Below are 17165 nucleotides of genomic sequence, written 5' to 3' on the forward strand. Positions count from 1 at the left end.
CCCAGTCAAAATATTAAAGAATTTACAGCGAGATATATCTAGCTTTATATGGGCTGGGAAGAAACCCAGGGTTAAGATACGGCTATTACAACAACACCGCTCGGAAGGCGGACTGGGCGTACCAGACCTTACTCGATATTATCGAGCCGCACATCTGGCTTCATGTGTCCTCTGGCATTCACCTCCAGCACAGAGAACGTGGACATGCATTGAGGCACAATCTCTCCGTATGTTCTCACTCTCAACCCTACTATGGTGCCCAGCCCGCTCCCGACCCGCCTCTACCTTACTCTTGCCAACGGTGCGCTTTTCCTTGTCATTGTGGGATTTTTGCACTCGCTTTTATCAACTCCGATCCCACAACCCCTATCTAACTCCTCTATGGAATAACCCGCACTTCCCACCGGGTAATAATCACTCTGCATTCCATCATTGGACAATGCACAACATTCTCTTCCTTCAGGACATTACCCCTCTTTCCTCATTCCCATCCTTTGAAAATTTGCAATCCCGCTACTCGCTTCCTCACTCTGTATTTTACCAATTTTTACAAATTAGACACTTCTACGGTACACTCCCTAAACCCACCAACCCCATCATAGCTACCCCTCTGGAAATATGGTGTTGTGGCTCTCGTTTAACGAAGGGACTCCTCCTTTCACGCATATACCGAGTGCTACTGTCACACGATATCCCCCCCAAGGAGAGTCATGAGTTAGCGTGGGAGAGGGAGGTGGGGGAGACCTTAACCGTAGAGGAATGGGAGGATATTAGACAGGAAATTACCAAAAGCTCTATTTCAGTTCGTATAGCCGAAAATTCATATAAATTGTATTATCGATGGTACCTGGTACCTACTAGATTACACTCTATTTATCCAACGTGCTCGGACGAGTGCTGGAGACTATGTGGTTCCAGGGGAACCTTGTTGCATGTTTGGTGGTCTTGTCCAACTATTCGCCAATATTGGAGACAAATTCATAAATTGATTCTAGAAGTTACGCACTTAACCGTGCCGGCCTCACCCTTTTACTCACTACTCTCCCGCCCCATCCCTGACACCTCGCGCCACCAACGGGCCCTAATCAAACACATCCTGAACACAGCCAAATGTCTAATAGCGTCTAATTGGAAATCTGTGGCCCCTCCTACTATGACCGCCACAACGCAATTTGGTTCACATATAAGTTAGAGCGAATTACGGCTTCTATCCGAGACTCCCCACTCTCTTTCACTGAGACATGGACACCATGGACCTTGCATTTTAACGCTGAACCACCATTGACAACCATTTAACACCTAATACCTAGTGCCTCATTCTATATGTTTGGTGCTGATTATTTGGGATATTAACTAGATCTTATCTGCATCTGGAATTTGCATACATCAATAGCTCGGACTGGTCGACCTTCCTATCTCTTCTCACCCCCCCCCCCCCCTCTCCATACCCTCTGTTTCTTTCTTTCACCCTTTCTCTTAACCCTAATGGATAGTTGTAGCGTTTAGGTGATTTGTCTACATGGAGGCAAGCGTGATAATTACTTATTGATATGTCTATTGAGTGCCCCCCCCTCCTGATTATAATATCTCATTCGTTCCTTATATGCCTCCTATTGTTACAACGTTGTATTTATTTGTTTATATGCCTAAATAATCAATAAAATGTTATTTAAAAAAAAAAAAAAAAAAGAGATTCTGGCACGTGGTGCTTTGGCGTTAAGTTGTTGGCTGGTTTATCGTTGGCTATTTATTGGCGGAAAAGAACGGCAGTTTTGTATTGTAGGGAAAACTGTAGTGTTTTACAGTTTGTTGTGGTTTAGGTGCACTCACCTCGATCGACTTATGGCCGCTTGACCACCCGTCCGGGAAGGCAGCGGCAGGGCACCCAGGAGCGGTGGGTAGTCACTGTGGGGGTTGAGTTGTCACCTATTACCGGTTTATGATAAGTTTTAGTAAATTTATAGGGTTAGTTATTTAAGGTTAATTTAGGTTAATTGAGCCGTTCTTTTGGGCCGCCACCATATGCCGGCTGGAGCGGCATATTAAATTAATTTCTTTATTACAGGTTTCCTAATGGATAGGGACAAATAAATAGCTAGCAATTTTCTGCCAAAATTCAAGTCTCTGTGTCGTTATTTCTGGTTCTAGGTTACGAATGCTTTACTTTCAAAGAAAGGGGTCCACCAAATATCACTAGGATGTTTAATGTAATGAAGTAAATTGTGTTTATATGTCATCCTTAGGTTCAGTTGTGTGGTGAGGAACAGGATTTTCTGTTGCTCCACATATTTTATGATTGGCAGCCACCAGCACTGGTTTTGCTTATTACATTGAGCATAAATAATTTGAATTGCTCCTGGACCACCAACCCAGGGCACCCCTGCAAGTGTCCTGAGGCACCCCAGGGAGCCACGGCACACAGTTTGAGAACCCTGGTTTAACCATTATTTTTATTATTAGTAGTATTACTATGTTTTATTTATTTTTTACATATTTTTTCCTGTCCACTAGCAAAGTCTAGTTCACACATGTGCAAATGCATGTAAGACTGGCTTTTAAAGAGCTAGGGCTGCCCAACAAAGCTTTTCTCTTAGCTCCAGAAAGGCACCACCAGTACTTTCATTGATGGCAGGAAACTAGATGGAACACCATTGATGGGCATCCCTACTTCAGGCACTAGATGACAGCCATTGCTCCTTCTCCTGCTCGCTGAGGGTGTATGATTGGGCCGTAGTGCATCAATGTTTGTTATCTCGGAGGAAGGGAGCATGCTATAACCACTGTCACAGTCTTACAGCTTGTAACATGTCATAGCGGAATATACACTAAGTATAATGTAAGATGAGTATGTGGAGCCACATGGTGTAACATGACTCCCAAGGGGTAATTCAGAGTTGATCGCAGCCGCAAATTTGTTAGCAGTTGGGCAAAACCATGTGCACTGCAGGGGGGGGGGGGGGGGGGGGGGGGGGGGCAGATATATATCATGTGCAGAGAGAGTTAAATTTGTCTCTGTTATTTTCTGTGCAGGGTAAATACTGGCTGCTTTTATTTTTACACTGTAATTTAGATTTCAGTTTGAACACACCCCACCCAAATCTAGCTCTCTCTGCACATGTTATATCTGCCTCCCCTGCAGTGCACATGGTTTTGACCAACTGCTAACAAATTTGCTGCTACGATCAACTCTGAATTAGGCCCCTAGTGTAAGTGTGTTTGACAGATGGATAACTGTTTGGTAAGTTACATCACAGGGATCACTGCAGGTGATACTGGACTCCTGACCTCTTAGCAGACAGCACTGTGTTGTGAGCGACACCCTGACTGTGGGAGTGCTTCTGCCTGTACGGACGCTGCTACGATGAACACACTTGCTACTTTAGACCTGCCTGTGCAAGCTAAAATAAGGCAGCTCAGAGACAGAGCAGAAAAAAAACATTGCTGCTTAACCATCAGATCAGATCTCGCCATGGATGGCAGCCATGTGCAGCTCCTCCATCGATGGCAAAACCAGCACCCATCAGTAATAGATCAAATATGGTTGCCAACCATCGATGGTCATTGTCATCACTACGAACAACAAAGACTCCAGTCAGTGTCACTCCGCTGCCCCTGTGACATCTTAATCAATAAGGAGGGTTATAGACTATGGGCCTGATTCAGAAATGTACGCAAATCTCAGATATTTTTGGATCTGCACATGCACAGCAGTCGCATTGAAAATGTACAGATCCAGGGGCAGTGATGTCTCTCTCTTGCAGCATCCCATATGCTGCAGCATGACTGACAAGCTGCTGGTATTTGTTGGCTGTGACAGGCAGCGTTGCAGAAAATGGAGGGTGGGGGACCTATTTTCTGGCCGTGCAGTGTCCTCGGAAGCAGCTTCATTGGCTTCAGCAGCATGAATTTCCCGGTCATCCTGAGTAACCTGCGGGTTACTCAGATGACCAATGTTCACGCTGTTGACCAGATGCTGCGTCCTCAGACACAGCAGCAGATCACAAAACGCAGTGGATGTCTTTCTAATACAGACGCCTCCTGCTGCTCTTCCATTACTTTTGCACCAACCTCGGTATCAGCTCCTATAACCATGAATAATAATAATAATAATAATAATAATAATAATACAGGTTGAGTATCCCTTATCCAAAATGCTTGAGACCAGAAGTATTTTGGATATCGGATTTTTCCGTATTTTGGAATAATTGCATACCATAATGACATATCATGTTTTGTTATTTATTTACTGTTATGCTAAGTTTTGTCTCCCTGTACTGTCCTTTGTACGGCGCTGCGAAACACTTGTGGCGCCCTATAAATAAAATGTAATAATAATCATGGCGATGGGACCCAAGTCTAAGCACAGAATGCATTTATGTTTCATATACACCTTATACACACAGGTGGTAATTCCAAGTTGATTGCAGCATGAATTTTGTTAGCAGTTGGGCAAAACCATGTGCACTGCAGGGGAGGCAGATATAACATGTGCAGAGAGAGTTAGATTTGGGTGTGGTGTGTTCAATCTGCAATCTAAATTGCAGTGTAAAAATAAAGCAGCCAGTATTTACCCTGCACAGAAACAAAATAACCCACCCAAATCATACTCTCTCTACACATGTTATATCTGCCTCCGCTGCAGTGCACATGGTTTTGCCCAATTGCTAACAAAATTCCTGCTGCGATCAACTTGGAATTACCCCACAGTCTGAAGGTCATTTTAGCCAATATTTTTAATAACTTTGTGTATTAAACAAAGTTTGTGTACATTGAGCCATCAGAAAACAAAGGTTTCACTATTTCACTCTCACTCAAAATATTCTGTATTTCGGAATATTCAGTATTTCGGAATATTTGGATATGGGATGCTCAACCTGCAATAATAATAATACTGTCAGTGGGTGGGGCAAGCTACGTGGGAGGGAATACATTGTCAAGGGAGTATTTTGACAGACATTGATAGATACATACTTCAGTCACTGTTCTTACCCCAATAATAGTTCCATTGTGATAGCAACCAGGTATGGGTTCTGCAGAACAAATACATTATGCATTAATATTGTTAATTAATATTAACAGAAAAAATAAAAAAAAAGCAAATACATTTATTTTAATCAGTGGAATTGTTCATATGTACAACATATATTTGAAGCTTGCAAGGAAATCAGTGCAGATATCCAACCAGTGTCTTCATGTATTGGTTGTCTACAGCATAGTGGAGGCAGCCATTGTGGACAGTGTCTATATACATTTACGGAGAACTAAAAGTACCACTGAGACATGGCGCCTTGTGACTCAGAGATACCACTAGTTCCTTCTGACTCGGTGCGCTAATAAAATGTCTACCCTCAAAGTTCATAGACAATGGGTACACTGTGATAGCCGCCACCCTTCCAGGTCTACATATGTCATGGGGAAAGAGTAGGTTCTCACCACACATGCAGATGGGACAGCATTCTGGTCCAGGCCTGCACGTCAGTCTGTACTCAGGCGGACATTTCCTGGTCTCCACGTCATAGCAGGTCACGTTTCTCTGCACTGTGAAGACTTCTCCATTCACTGAGATGCATTCATTAATAATACAGGGATCAGAAGGAGACTTCCACTGCGCGCCAACCTGCAATGACCCAAACAACTTATTTTTGTGTAAAATATTAACATAATGTAGTGCTATATCTCCTCTATACCCTACATAAGGGTCTGTATAGTGATATATAACCTATGTTCAGGGTAAAAGGGTCTGTATTGTGCTATATCTCCTCTATACCCTACATAAGGGTCTGTATAGTGATATATAACCTATGTTCAGGGTAAAAGGGTCTGTATTGTGCTATATCACTATATACACTACATAAGGGTCTGTAGCGGATCTGTAGCGGATCTTGCCACGGGCAAGCAGGACTTTTGCCCGGGGCGCCGCCATCCGGAGGGCACCGGCGACTTCCGGAGGGCGCCGCACCATGGCAAGATCCGCCACTGTGCAGTGTGCCCCCCTGCTGTGCCCCCCCCCCCCTCGCTGTGAGAAGGGAACCAGACGCTACGCATCTAGTTTCCCTTCGTGGCGCTGGTCCCCCCCCGCTGTGAAGGGAATCAGACGTTAAGCGTCTACTTTCCCTTCATGGAGAGGACCTTTGCTGTGCGGTGCGCGATGACGTCATCGCGCACCGCACAGCATTGTGGCACTGACCCTAGGGGTCGTAATTGACCTCTGGTGCCTATGCTGTGCTATGGGAGAGACGTCATGACTGACGTCTCTCCCATAGATCCGAGGAGAAGAGCGGCGCCGGCCGAGGTCTGCAGGTCTGGAATCAGGAGCGGGGATAGTAACTATACTTTTTTTCCCCTTCCTTTCAGCGGCGCTACAAATGGGGGCGTGACTGACCACGCCCCGTATTAAGCCACGCCTCTATATTTTGCCCGGGGCGCCACAAGGGCAAGAACCGGCCCTATGTGATATATATAACCTATATTCAGGGTATAAGGGTCTGTTATTGTGTTATATCACTATATACTCTACATAAGGATCTGTATAGCGATATATAACCTATATTCAGGGTATAAGGGTCTGCATTGTGCTATATCATTATATACACTACATAAGGGTCTGTATAGTGATATATAACCTATATTCAGGGTATAAGGGTCTGTATTGTGTTATATCACTATATACACTACACAAGGGTCTGTATAGTGATATATAACCTATATTCAGGGTAAAAGGGTCTGTATAGTGCTATATCACTATATACACTACATAAGGGTCTTTATAGTGATATATAACCTATATTCAGGGTATAAAGGTCTGTATTGCACTATGGGCCTAATTCAGATGCCGCATGTGATCGCAGTTTAAGACCTTGCATGCACACGTGCTGAAATTTCCCAATAGCGATTTCGACACAATTGTGTAGTATGCTGACTCGGGGCCTATATCAGCTATACAATGGTCTGTATAGTGATACAGAACCTATATTCAGTGTATAATAGTCTGTATTGCACTATATCACTATATTTACTACATAAGGGTCTGTATAGTGATATACAGTGCATCTGGAAAGTATTCACAATGCTTCAATTTTTCCACACCTTGTTATGTTACAGCCTTATTCCAAAATGGAATAAATACATTTTTTCCCCTCAAAATTCTACACAGAATACCCCATAATGACAATGTGAAAAACTTTTTTTTATATTTTTGCAAATTTATTTACAATAAAAAACTAAGAAATCACATGTACATAAGTATTCACAGCCTTTGCCATGAAGTTCAAAATTGAGCTCAGATGCATCCTGTTTCCACTGATCATCCTTGAGATGCTCCTACAGCTTGATTGGCGTTCACCTGTGGTAAATTCAATTGATTGGACATGATTTGGAAAGGCACACACCTGCCTATATAAGGTTCCACACTTGACAGTGCATGTCTGAGCACAAACCAAGCATGAAGTCAAAGGAATTGTCTGTAGACCTCCGAGACAGGATTGTATCGAGGCACAAATCTGGGGAAGGGTACAGAAAAATATCTGCTGCTTTGAAGTTCCCAATGAGCACAGTGGCCTCCATTATCCATAAATGGAAGAAGTTCGGAGCCACCAGGACTCTTCCTAGTGCTGGCCGGCCATCTAAACTGAGCAATCGGGGGAGAAGGCCCCAGTCAGGGAGGTGACCAAGAACCCGATGGTCACTCTGTCAGAGCTACAGCATTCCCCTGTGGAGAGAGGAGAACCATCTCTGCAGCAATCCACCAATCAGGCCTGTATGGTAGAGTAGCCAGACGGAAGCCACTCCTTAGAAAAAAGCACATGGCAGCCCATCTGGAATTTGCCAAAATGCACCTGAAGGACTCTCAGACCATGAGAAACAAAATTCTCTGGTCTGATGAGACAAAGATTGAACTCTTTGGTATGAATGCCAGGCGTCATGTTTGGAGGAAACCAGGCACCGCTCATCACCAGGCTAATACCATCCCTACAGTGAAGCATGTTGGTGGCAGCATTATGCTGTGGGGATGTTTTTCAGCGGCAGAAACTGGGAGACTAGTCAGGATAGAGGGAAATATGAATGCAGCAATGTACCTAGACATCCTGGATGAAAACCTCAGACTGGGGCTACGGTTCATCTTTCAGCAGAACAACGACCCTAAGCACACAGCCAAGATATCAAAGGAGTGGCTTCAGGACAACTCTGTGAATGTCCTTGAGTGGCCCAGCCAGGGCCCAGACTTGAATCCGATTGAACAACTCTGGAGAGATCTGAAAATGGCTGTGCACAGACGCTTCCCATCCAACCTGATGGAGCACGAGAGGTGCTGCAAAGAGGAATGGGCGAAACTGCCCAAAGATAGGTGTGCCAAGCTTGTGGCATCATATTCAAAAAGACTTGAGGCTGTAATTGCTGCCAAAGGTGCATCAACAAAGTATTGAGCAAAGGCAGTGAATACTTATGTACATCTGATTTCTTAAGGCCAGTACTCACTGGCCGATGGCAGAGAGATGTGTGCTGAGCGAACCGCTCAGCACACATCTCTCCCGGCGCTCAGCACAGCGCGATCTGTGCTGAGCGTGCGGGGGGAGACGGGGGGGCCGCTCACTTCACCCAGCGGGTGAAGTGAGCGACCCGCTAGATTGGCCTGCATGCAGGCCAATCTAGCAGCAGCGATAGCGATGCGCGGGGCTGCGCATCGCTATCGCTGAGGGGGCTACACACGGAGCGATCGTGCTTAAAATCTAAGCAATCTAGTCAGATTGCTTAGATTTTAAGCAGCGATCGCTCCGTGAGTACCCCCCTTAAGTTTGTTTGTTTTTTAATAAATTAGCAAAAATCTCAAAAAAACTTTTTTCACGTTGTCATTATGGGGTATTGTGTGTAGAATTTTGAGGGGAAAATTCATTTATTCCATTTTGGAATAAGGCTGTAACATAACAAAATGTGGAAAAAGTGAAGCGCTGTGAATACTTTCCAGATGCACTGTATAACCTATATTCAGGGCATAAGGGTCTGTATAGTGATATACTGTATAACCTATATTCAGGGCATAAGGGTCTGTATAGTGATATACTGTATAACCTATATTCAGGGCATAAGTAAGTTATATCACCTACCATACAGTTTGTAAGAGTCTGTATAGTTCTATATAACCTGTATACCATATGTAAGAGTATTTGTAGCTCTACTATATATCAAATATATATCGTATAAAAGGTGCTGTATAGTGCTACATAACCTACAGTATATACAGCATAAGAGAGCCTGAATAATGCTCTATAACCTATACAATGTGTAAGGACTAAGGAGCTATACAGTGCTACTGTATACTAAAGTATTTAAGGGTCTGTAAAACCTATATACAGCATGCAAAAGTCTGTACAGCCTTATATCGCTTATATACAGTAGGAGCTATATAATTATATCCCCTACAGTATATAGTATATAAGGCTCTGTATAATGCTATATCACCTATATACAGGATGCAAGAGTCTGTAGAGCATTATATCACATATACTGTATACAGTATGTAAGGGAATGCATAGTGCCCTATTACATATATACAGTATACAACAACTGGTTGTATCTGTAACTAGAGGACATATTTATCAAAGAGGAATATTTGGTAGTGATAATCCTTATTATCACATTGCCTAATATATAAAAAAAGGGTTAGTGCTTATCTAATGCATATTGTGTCAGTACTGTTATAGACACATTTGTTAGATATATGCAAAATAATAATTTATTTCAGTTATTCAAATTTAGATATAGTGCAGCAAAATGTCTTCAACCTATAACAATGTACATGAAAAAGTATAATGAAGAAAATACACATTGGAAGAGATAAATAATACATGAAAACGAGCAAGTATGCTGGCAGATGATTTATGCATACAGTACAAGACTGCAGACACCCCAAAAACTGTCACGACACGCCTGTGTGTTTGCAGACAAAAATCTCCCTCAGAACGGCCTCTTCCTGTCAATCGGTCTGCGACTGATTCCTTGCTGTGAGCGTGTGCAGTGCGGTGGTGACACATGTGCAGTCTACCCATAATCGCTAAGTTGCGACACCATTGAAGTTAGGACTGCATCTGAATCAGGTTCATAGTGTCTACTAAGCAATCTACAGCGATAAGTAGAGAGAATTGACTGCATGGGAAAGGAATGAGTTAAACATCTGGTGAGGGGTGGACCTAGCTGTGAGGAAAGTACAGCCTTTTGAAGGGGAGGGTTTAATATATATAGGGAGGGCTAGGCCATTTTTTGCTCTCTCTTGTGGTGATTTGCCTTGAGTGGGTGAGTGCTGCAGTGCAGAATTTTCCCACGTTATTCTGGGTGTTTGTTTTTTTTCGATCACACCGAGAGTTCCCTGCTTTCCTGCTTCTAGCTCCCCTGCACTCAGTCTTTAATATGGCTTCCCGCCCTCAACGTTCCGCCGGGCCCCCAGCTCGGTACCGCGCTTCTGGCGGTGGAGCTGGGCCGGGGGAAGGGGTGGTAGGCCTGGGGGACGGGGCTCCGTCCCGCGGGGCCTCCACGAGCGCGGGCGGGAGCACAGTGCGGCGGACCAGGTCGGCCTCGCCGCTGGGGGCCGGGCCGGCGATGCCGGGCAGGCGCGGGCGGCGGGGTGGGCCGGAGGTCCGTTTAGGCCGCCCGGAGGTCGACGGGCATCGGCCCTCGCCTCCGGGAGCGGCGGATCCAAGCGGCGGTGTCCGGCGCCCGCGGGCGCGCGCATGCGCGCCGCGGAGGGCGCCAGGCGGTGGATCCTAACCCGGCCTCTATCGCTTCCCCCTTGCCGCGGCCGGGTGGAAGTGCCGGGCGGGGGTCGTGTGTTCGCCGCGCGGGGCTTGTTACGGAGCCTCGCGCGGCGGGTCTGACTGGTGCGGCGGCCGGGAGCTCTGTGGCGGGAAACAGTGGGACGCGCGCACGAGGTGCGCGCAGCGGCGGCGCCAGCCCCTCTGTCCCCACAGATAACTCCCCGGCAGCCGGAGTCCGGCAGGGGCCAGGGGGGGGGGGGAAGCAGGGGGATGCAGCATGGGCTGACAAGGGACAGTGTTGGCCAAGGGAGTGCAGGGTATACACATAGGGACACGGCAGCGAGCGATGACGGGGCGCGCGCACGGGATGCGCGCGTGCCCATCGCGAGCGGCGCAGTGCGCGCGCAGCTGCTCCGCGGGTTTCCCTATCTCCCCAAAACACTCCACCGGAGCCGGGATACAGCGGCCTTCGGGGGAGGAGGGGGGACAGGGAATGGATTAGTGGCCGCAGGGCTGCTACTACACGCGCTGCTTGGCATTGCGGCGGGTCCTCCCCAGGGGCGGGGGATAGTTCCGATCCGCAAGGGGAGGAGGCGTATTCGGAGGGGGAGAGTGAGGGCAGCGCGGGCTCCGACAGGGGTGCCCCCGCTTTCCCGCTGGGGCAGCGGGCGTCGGGCGCGGGGTTTCGCGCGGGCACTGGCGGGAGGTCCCTCGGGGTCCGATGCCGCGTTTTGGGGCGGTCGTGACCCCTCCGGTGCGCTGGCGTCGGCCCTGGCCACAGTGGTGGAGGCATTAGGGCCACTAGCCGCGGCTGCCTCCCCGAGGGCGGCTGCAAGTTCCGGCGCGCCTGCGGGGCAGGCTGGACCGGCGGGCCTCGACGGCGCAGCGAGTGGCACGCGCCTGCCGGGAGCTCGGAGCGGCCGCCGCAGAATTGGAGCAAGGTCCGGGGCAGGACGGGCAAGGGCGCACGGCGGCAACGCCCCCCCCCCACGTAGGGCTCGGCATGCGCCGCGAGTGCGGGCTGTGTCCCCTTCTTCTTTCTCTTTTACAGGGGATCACGGGGAAGTAGAGATGGCAGAGTACGTGGAGGAAGACGTCGGGGTGGACACGCCAGAGGATTCCATGTCGGGGCAGTCGACGGCATCAGGTGAGGTGGTGCAGTCGGTATCGGGTTCCCCCACGAGCTCTAGTTCTCGTAGTTCTTCTTCTTCCTCCTCTTCATCTTCTCTGTCGTCACAGTAAGTAGCACTACTAGGGCGAAGAAGAGGGCGACGAAATTCGCCAAGCGGGCAGCAGGCCAGCAGAAGAGGCGGAAGAGGCGCAAGCGGCTTAGCGAGGAAGCTCGTAGGGCCAAGAAACGCCGCGATTTGCCCAGGGTCGTTCGCTGCGAATACACTGCCGTAATGCAAGGGCTGCGAGATAGCTGCCGCAAGAAGATTCGCAGGGGTGACTTCGTGGATGTGTTTGTCTTGACGAAGGACACGAAGAAGGATTATAAGGCGTCGGCCGCAAAGAAGGGCATCGGGGCTGAGGCATTCCGGACCTTCGATAATTGGCTGGCCGGGTTCTGGGTCTTTGCGGCGTGCTACCTGGAGGACAGGGCGGAAGAGCACATGAACATAATTCGGTACCTGCATCTCATACACGACATGCAGCGCACATCTTCGGGCTCTGAGTGGCGTCGGTATGACCAGGAATTCAGGGAAAAGCAGGACGGTTTGCGGGTCATGGACTTTGGGTTCAAGGATGTTGAGGTCTGGCTCAAGGTCACTCGGGCTTCGCAACAGGCTGAGGAGCCCCGGAAACCGGGGGCGGACGGGTGCCGCGCAGGGTCGTCCGCCCAGGGGTCCGGTGCGGACGGTGGACTGGCCAAGACAGGTGGGTCGGCCGTCCGTGCAGGGGGGCGAGCCGCCACAAGAGGAAAATGTGTCATTTTCGACACTCCTGCCTGCAATGTGGCGGATCCCACCCAGCCTCCTCCTGCTTCAAAGGCAGTCGGCAGGGTGCGCGGGGTAAGCAATCTTACCCCAGACAGGCCGCGGGCGGGAACGCTCCGCAGAGCTCCAACACCAATTAATTTGGAGACTATGGGCCGGTGGTTGGACTTGAATCCGAATAGGGAGGATGCAAAATTTTTGTTTTCCGGTTTTCAGTTTGGGTTTCGCTTGCCTGTTGCGAGCGAGGTGTCCGTGCGGGCCCAGCGGAACCTCCAGTCTGCCCGAGCCTTGCCGCTAGGGCTGCGGGAAAAAGTGGATAAAGAGGTCAGGTTGGGCAGGATGGAGGGGCCTTTTCAATCGCCCCTGGTGGATGACTTGGTCATCTCTCCGGTGGGGGTGGTTCCTAAGAAGACTCCAGGCGCTTTCCGGCTCATTCAGCATCTTTCTTACCCGTCGGGGGCGTCGGTCAATGACGCAATACCGCCGGCACATTGCTCGGTGCTGTATCAATCGTTTGACGAAGCATTAGAGATGGTCCGCAGCTACGGGACTGGGGCCCTCATGGCTAAGATTGATGTTGAGTCCGCTTTTCGGTTGTTGCCGTTACATCCGGACTCATTCCGTTTTATGGGTTTCCGGATTGGAGCGGAATATTTCATCGACAAATGTTTGCCGATGGGATGTTCCGTTTCATGCTCATTTTTCGAGCGTTTTAGCACGTTTCTACATTGGTGCGTGGAGTCTTCGTCAGGGGGTCACGGGGTCGCCCATTACCTCGATGACTTCCTGTGTGCGGGTCCGGCAAATTCTCCACGCTGCGGCGACTTGCTTTTTAGCATCCGAGCTCTGTTTTACCACTTCGGCGTTCCCGTGGCCGTGGATAAAACAGAGGGACCGGCCTCCTGTTTGTCATTTTTGGGGATTGAAATTGACACTGTGGCGGGAGAGTGTCGGCTGCCTCGGGACAAGGTGTTGAAGCTCCGCGACGCTATTTGCCGGTTCGAGGGGTCGCGTAAAGTCACGCTGCGGCAGGCGCAGTCCTTGCTGGGCATGTTGAACTTTGCTTGTCGGGTAATATCGATGGGCAGGGTTTTCTGCCGGAGGCTAGAAAGGGCGACTGCGTGGTGTGCCAGACCACACCATTTCGTGCGTTTGTCCTCCGAGATAAAAAGGGATTTGGCCGTATGGGCCTCGTTCTTGGAGGATTTCAACGGGGTGTGTATATGGCAGGCGCCAGCGGTGGACAGCGAGCGGTTGCAGCTGTTCACCGACGCAGCAGGTGCCTCTGGATTCAGTTACTATCTGGAGGGATCTTGGTGCGCGGCCTCCTGGCCGGCGGAATGGCATAGCGAAGGTTTAACTAAGGACCTGGTGCTTCTGGAGCTTTTCCCCATTATGGTGGCGCTGGAGGTCTGGGGCGATCGGCTGGCTCATCGCAGCATTTTGTTCAGATGCGACAATCTGGGCGTGGTGCATGCGATTAATAACCAGAGGGCAAAGTCGTTGGTGGTTCTGAGGGTGCTGGGACAGTTGCTATTGACATGCTTACGTAGGAACCTGTGGTTCCGCGCGCAGCATGTGCCCGGTCTGGAGAATGGAATTGCCGACGCTTTGTCGCGAGGGCAGTGGGAAAGGTTTTGGTTGTTGGCACCCGAGGCCGACGAGCATGGTTTTCATTGTCCCGGTTATGTTTGGCAGGTGATCGGGCCGGACTGGAGGGTCTAGCGTTGCGGTCAGTCGCGCCAGCCACGCTCAAGGCTTACGGACAAGCTTGGAGCGAGTGGGAGGAGTTTGTTCGAGGACGTAAGCAACAAGGTAAGAGCAGGCATCGGATGATGCTTTCTTTTATTTGGCAGCTGTATGTTTCGGGTAGGTCCAGAGCGGTGGTATCCCGGTACTTGGCTGGTGTTTCGTTTTTCAGCAAACTGCGGGGCGTCCCTGACGTGACAAAAAGCGATGTTCTGAGGAAGGCGATGAAAGGATGGGCGCGAGTTGCGCCGGCGCCACCTGACAGGAGGCGGCCCATCGATGCGGCTTTGTTGCCGGCTGTCATCGCGGCGGTTGGGGGAGTCGCGTCATCCAGGTTTGAGTCGCTATTGTTCAGTTTGGCGTTCTCAATGGCTTACCACGGGGCCTTTAGGGTTTCAGAATTGGTAGCGCCTTCTAAGCGAACAGATTCGCGCATGCTGGTCGGGGACGTGGTGGTGGGTGAGAGGTCCTTGCTATGCAGATTGCGGCGCTCTAAGACGGACCAAGTGGGGAGAGGTCGATGGGTCACCTTGGTTCCGGCACTTGAGGAGAGCGTTTGCCCAGTAAGGTTGGCAGTGCAATATGTGGCAGTGCGACCCGATAGGAGGGGGTCATGTCTGCTGCATTATGACGGGCTGCCGGTGACGAAATATCAATTTCGTTGGATGCTGGGTCGCTGTTTGGCGAGCTTGGGCCTTCCACCCGCTGCGTTCGGGACGCATTCCTTCCGCATAGGCGCTGCGACGTCGGCTGCGGCGGCGGGTTTGTCCAGGACTGAAATCCAGGCGGTGGGGCGATGGAAGTCGTCAAGTTACAGACGATACATTCGCACCGTTGCATGAGAGGTTGGCTTGCGCGTGGTATTTTGTTAGTTACATTTGTATAATCATGTTGTTACAGTTCAGTGCGTTATTAGTATTGTGCGTCTGTTTGTCCCCCCCCCCTTTTTTATCCTACTCAGGGATTAGCTACTCGCCGTTGCTGGCATGAGCCGGCAGCGGGGGTCTGGAGTTCTTTTGCGAATTTTTGCCTGACTTGACGGACTGAATTCTAATCCACAATTCGGCTGATCAGTTCTAATCAAAGTCCCTCAGCAGGTTTTTACGCTTTCACCTCCAGCTGAGTTCTTACATGTGTTTCCCATTTTATACCCCGCTTCCCCCCCCCCCCCCTGTTTAATTTTTTTTAAAATTTAATTTGAATTTCCCCATTGTGTGTTTATGTTCGCTTCAAATTGGCTAGAAGCATTGTGCAGATCGGCTAGGCCGTGACTTCTGCAATGTCGAGAACTAAAAGTTTTTCTTTTTGGCAGATCCTTCAGGTTAATGCAATTAATGAAACTTATTAGTAACCAATTTTACCCCCTTTTTCCCCCTCTTCAGGTTGGTTTGAAGATGATTTGGCTATTGGGTGGTCGGCCACTCTTATATATACTGGGCCGCCAAGTTTTTGACCTCGGAGGGGGCTCAGACGATGCCTAGGGCTCAGGGTGTTAGATGGCTTGGTTGGCGAGGGATGATGTGGAGCGAGCTGAGGAGTAGACTAGTCAGTCAGGCCAGCAAGCATGGAGTCCCTAGGGTCCTGGTTGTCCATCTAGGTGGCAACGACCTGGGGAAGAGGACATCCTTGGAGCTGCGGTGGGCCATGATACAGGATCTGGCAAGTGTGGCCGCAGCATGGACCAATTGCGTATTGGTGTTCTCCTTGATGGTGCCAAGGTTGAGTTGGCGGGGTGTGGCGGATTGTCGCCAGATTGATGAGGCCAGAAAGAAGGTGAATGGGGCGGTGGCGAAGTGGGTACTGTCCCACGGAGGCAAGGTAGTTCGCCACCCTAGGATTCGGTTCCGAGACAGTCACCTTTTTCGGCCGGATGGTGTGCATCTATCCAATGTGGGGATGATGCTTTTCCTGGAGGATCTGGGTTTAGTGTTGCAGGAGTTAGGGTAGGTTATGGTGGCGGTGCGAAGACTTCGGGGATGAGTCTTTCGCTGTTGGCGGAAAAGAACGGCAGTTTGTAGTGGTATGGTAAGCTGTAGTGATTTACAGTTTGGTGCGACTTATTGGCCGCTCGACCACCCGTCCGGGAAGGCAGCGGCAGGGCACCCATCAGGGTGGGTAGTCACTGTGGGGGTTGAGTTGTCACCTATTACCGGTTTTTGATAGTTGTAGTAAAATTAGGATGGTTTCGAATTTTTTAGTATTTTAAGGTTAGCTTAGGTTAATAGAGCCGTTCTTTTTTCTCCCACCATATGCCGGCTGGATCGGCATCTTAATAAAATTTTCTATTACAGGTTTGCTATTGGTTAGGGTCAAATAAATAGCTAGCAATTTTTCTGCCAAAATTCAAGTCTCCGTGTCTTTATTTCTGGGTTTGAAGGTAACGAATGCTTTACTTTGAAGGAAGGGGGTCCACCGAATATCACTAGGATGTTTATGCAGATTTTCCAATGGCACTTACAGATGGCGCATCTCAGTGATACTCAGCCGCCTGGCGATACTGTCTGGCAGCAGTGGTCTTACTGCTTCACCATCCTAGTCAGGTGTGGCATGGTCTGAATGTGGACATTTCACCATTCCCAGTGACATAATGTCAAAATGTTGGCATTATGAATGTTGACAGACAAAGTGTTCACAGTCCTATTTTAGTCTAACCCTAATCTTAATTGCAGCCTAACCCATATCTTCTTAGATGAGGTCCTCAAGGCACCCCAACATTCTAGGTTTTACGTTTATC

At 49.2% G+C, this 17165-nt stretch overlaps 1 protein-coding gene across 2 annotated transcripts in view; it reads right to left on the minus strand.

Moving 5' to 3' along the window:
• Positions 1–17165, minus strand: part of VWF (von Willebrand factor) — a 487638-nt gene that overhangs the window by 44686 nt on the left and 425787 nt on the right. For both annotated transcript variants that reach the window (XM_063928500.1, XM_063928501.1), the window contains 2 exons: positions 5434–5617; positions 4990–5030 (listed from right to left, as the gene is read on the minus strand). In XM_063928500.1, the coding sequence (XP_063784570.1) occupies positions 4990–5030; positions 5434–5617 (225 nt within the window). The remainder of the gene's footprint in view (positions 1–4989; positions 5031–5433; positions 5618–17165) is intronic.

This window comes from Pseudophryne corroboree, chromosome 6 (genome assembly GCF_028390025.1).
Source record: "Pseudophryne corroboree isolate aPseCor3 chromosome 6, aPseCor3.hap2, whole genome shotgun sequence".
NCBI classification, from domain to species: domain Eukaryota; kingdom Metazoa; phylum Chordata; class Amphibia; order Anura; family Myobatrachidae; genus Pseudophryne; species Pseudophryne corroboree.